A 4,385-nucleotide genomic window follows, 5' to 3' on the forward strand; every position below is an offset into this window, starting at 1 on the left:
ATTCGCGTTGCGATTTACTTATTCGCATTACGATTTTCCCAATTCGCGTTGCGATTTACTTATTCGCATTGCGAATTGGGAAAATCACAACGACACTATAGACCATCGCAACGCGATTGTCAACTATCGCATTGCGAAAATGCAACGTGAATTTGCGATAATGGAGATCGAGTTGCGAATTAGCGATCGCATTGCGATTTTGTTGGTCATTTTGGCAAATCCGGAAAAAGTTGGTTAAAATCGTATATTATATGGGATTTTTGGTCACTGAGGTTATTTTCTCAATTATTAATTTATCGATTAATTAATATTCTTTTAAATTAATAAAATCACGTGATCTCGACATTATTAAATTCATTTAAATTTTACTGTATGTAACAACTACAATATAAATGATATCGACATCGACCCTTCATATATGAACACTGTAAAATATAAAAAGAATCATTTGGGGAAAATCTTGGGAGGTAGATATGTAAGTAGGCAGCAATAATAATTAAAAAAAAGGCAGGTTGATTGAATTGTGGATCGCCACCTTCGATGGTAATGTCGTTTTAATACAAATATTGATTGAATAAATTGACTATACAGTTTGGTGCCAACGGGGTCTGTTTTGGCTACATCTGGACTTGATTTTAATGGTTCTTGTAATGTCATACACATTTGCCAAAACACACGAAATCTTTTATATTATTTTAGCATTTAAAAGGACAGGTTTGAATCGATCTCTAAATGATTGGAATTCATGATTAAGACGTTATTTATATTTTAGTTTTAAATGTCAATGCTTACATATATTTAGTGTGTGGGTTTAATATATGGGTTTTCCTCTTATTTTAGGTTTAATAAAAAAAATATCCCACTTTTTTATTATTTATTTTTTTATAAGTGATTTTATAGTTAGAGTTATAAACAATTTAAATGAATAACTAAAGTTATAGTTGATCTAAATTAGAATAAATTTAGACATGTTTATCAGGGATAATAGGCAGTACACTTTTGTGAATTTCACATCATACCCGTTTCAATTGGAATGGGGATATGTATATATTTAGTGGGTAGTGAGCGAGTGTGGATATAAAATGTCATACATGTCATGGGTAGTGGGTGGATGGTGGATTTCAGACCTTACCCGCCCTACATCCTCCCGCCCCATATCCGTATGTCCACTAACAAGCTAATTTATGAGATTTTAATGACTTTGGGTGAATATAGAAATTAGGCCCTAATAACAAGTATTACAAAAAAATGAATCATAAGAACAAGAAAAATTAAATAAAAATATTTTTTATTACGTTTAATAAGTTATCTAATAAATACATCAAATTTTAAATAGAAAACATCAAGAAATTTTATTAAATACCCAACTATTCACACAAAACAAGCATGATCATCTTTTAAGATGGTACATGTTAGATTTTGCATATTGTCAAAAAAATAATAAAAGAATAAGTAAGTGGAAAGTGAAAAATAATTTTAAAATGTGACATCAACATCGTTGTTAGTTTTTTAATGATGAGTAACAAAAAAAAAGAAACAAAATTTAACATTAAGTATGCTTTTGAAGAAAAATAATAATTGGATGACTAAAATAAAAATAAAGTAATAAATGAGTGACTACAGAAATAATTTATCCTTTAATTATATATAAATTTATAATTTTAGGACCTAAGCAAGAAAGGGCCATAGACGAGTGCCCTTTTTGCCTATTCTCTGTCTACTAGTTACCCACATATAAATTTTGGACCATTATGAATTCATGTATAATTTTATAGACCATTATGTAAATCTTAAGATTTTATAGGACATGACTTGTAATTTAATCTAATGTTAGGGTACGCAATGGGTGGTGGATATGTACTTGGATAATGAGTGTGGAGTTAGATTTGAGAATATACTTGCATGGGCATGAGACAATATAAAAATTTTACTTGTCGTGAGTAGTGAATAGGTAGTGTATAAAAAAATATTAGATATCTATGGGGGTGGGAAATGAATATTCGCATCCACCCTGCTCATTTGTCGGCCCTAATGTTTTGGGTTGGGTTGAGGGTATTGAATAGGATAATTTCTATCAAAATTTTAAATTATCATATAATTTAGATATTTTTTATTTTCTATTAATAATATATTTTTACCTCTAAAATTATATAAATTTGTATCTAACATACAACTTTAATTAAAAGTATACACATATGACATAATTTAAATTAAAAATAAATTTTAGAACTGAAACACATGACATTTAAAATTAAAATAAATTTTCAGAAAACTCGCACATTATACATACGTTATGAATTCTGTTCTTATTCTCCTATCTGAAGCTTTCAAGCCCTGAATTTTTCAAGTTTTGAAATTTTAATCCTAATTCAAATGTAAACTATATATATATATATATGCCTAATTGAGTTTAGTTTGATCAATATTATTGTTGGTATAATATAGAAAAGAACGTAAAATTAGAATTCATTAAATGAACTTAATGGTAAAAATGGAGTATTATTTTTTGTAGAAGTCTCATATTCGAGCAAATACGTATGTAGAGTATATATGTTTAACGTCAATTATTAAAAATATTTAAATCGATATTATCTTATAATTACCTCATTCTAACAAAAAAAAAATCATAAAATTGAATTTACTTAAACACTCAATATCCTCTTATTTATAGATGAAAACGAATTTGAGTAATATAGATATCATAATAAATTATTAAAATATAATATATATGTGGATGGAAATGATAGACACATTAGAAGTAATTACTTAAATAATCTATAACAAAACAAGGTTGGAACAAGATTATTATATAATAGTATAGTATAGTAAATACATCAAAATTTGGGGAGATATTTGTGGTTATGGTGGTTCAATTATTTCCCAATTAGATCCCTATAAAAGCCCCTCAAGTGTTCAAAGTAACATACTCCCACAAACCCATTAGTCACCTTGCTTTCTCCATCTCTTTGCCACTCTTTCCTCCACCTAAAGATGACCATGCCATCATCGTCTCCAATGGAACCCGAAAAGTACATAAACTATCAAAAGGCAAAAGATACATCTCTCTTGGCCATTGCTTTCTCCATTGTGATTTACATATCTATCTGCTATGACATCTTCAACCTTTCTTCTTCAACTCTTTTAAGCAACACCAAGTTCTGGTTTCTCATCTCCAACACTCTAATCCTCATCATCGCCGCCGATTACGGCGCTTTCTCGGCATCCAAACACCGTAAACCTGACCTTTACGAGGAATATCGCTATGCTTTACGTTGCCAAGCGAGGAGAAGCTCTGCAGAATATCCTTCATTTGTTTCACAACAATGTCACATGAACAATATTCCCATGGAAGAAAAGATCGTAGCCGATCATCATCATCATTACCACCACCACAGGAAGATGGATGAAACCCCAGAAAAAATATTGGAAGTTGTTCGAATCAGTGAACCGGAAAAGCCCGAAACCATCCGACGAAGCAAGTCCCGTAGAGCGAAGCATGTCACATTCAATGACGTGAACAACAACGACAAAAACAATTGCAATTTGCAAAGATCAAATACCGAAAAGCATGAACCGAACATTAAAGTACACGAGTCGCCAGCGGAAGCGAACGAGTTTTCGACCATGTCGGACGAGGAACTAAACAGGAGAGTGGAAGAGTTCATTGAGAAGTTCAACAGGCAGATTAAAGTTCAAGCTAATGCCTGCTAGAAGCCGCCAATTTAATGGAATAGGGTCTTTGTAGGAAGGAGATATGTTGTAATACTTACAATTTTTTGCGTTTCCTTTAGTTTGTGCTTTTCACCTTGAAACTTCCCATTTTGTCATCTTCTCCTTAGCGAATGTAGCAGTATAAATAGTTTGGAGTTTTTAACTTTGATCTCAAACTTAGTTACCATCTCTTTCAACCATCTTTCATGACATCTATAGTATCCTCAATGCTTGTATTTATTCAGTTTAGGTCAAATTCTGTTATTAGTCCCTATATTCTGCATAAGTTTTGTATTTAGTGTATCACTCTAATTTAATCCGTATACTTTTAAAATTGTAGTCTTCACCTAATAGTATAATTGAACTTGATAGATTCAACCACTATTTTTTTACTTAGAATTAAATTTTAAAAAAATAATGACTAAAAACTATTAAATTAGACTATAAAGATTAAATACATAAATTATGTGCAGTACAACTACTAATAGAAGAATTGGATCTAACGTTTATTAGGTTGCACAAAAATCTACAAGGCCTGTGATATAGCTGTTTTAAATGTATTTTTAATGATCAATGCTAAGGGTGCTCCTTACGTGGTCTGAAATAATTTCCATTTGCAGGCTGATGTTGAGGGTGTTGGAAAAATAGGTTGAATTTATTGATGAATATGATAA

The 4,385-nt window shown here is 30.7% G+C and overlaps 1 protein-coding gene across 1 annotated transcript; it reads left to right on the forward strand.

Annotated features, from left to right (window-relative positions):
• The first annotated feature begins 2,991 nt into the window (after window positions 1-2,991).
• LOC120137445 lies at window positions 2,992-3,711 on the forward strand. The gene has a single exon (XM_039153187.1). The coding sequence runs from the start codon at window positions 2,992-2,994 to the stop codon at window positions 3,709-3,711; it is 720 nt and encodes a 239-aa protein (XP_039009118.1).
• Window positions 3,712-4,385: the final 674 nt, after the last annotated feature.

The sequence above is a fragment of the Hibiscus syriacus genome, unplaced genomic scaffold (assembly GCF_006381635.1).
Source record: "Hibiscus syriacus cultivar Baekdansim isolate YM2019G1 unplaced genomic scaffold, ASM638163v2 tig00110670_pilon, whole genome shotgun sequence".
NCBI lineage: Eukaryota > Viridiplantae > Streptophyta > Magnoliopsida > Malvales > Malvaceae > Hibiscus > Hibiscus syriacus.

What these genes read in the sequence shown, in the direction of transcription:
- LOC120137445 (XM_039153187.1), top strand. Translation starts at nt 2,992, where the DNA reads ATGACCATGCCATCATCGTCTCCAATGGAACCCGAAAAGTACATAAAC.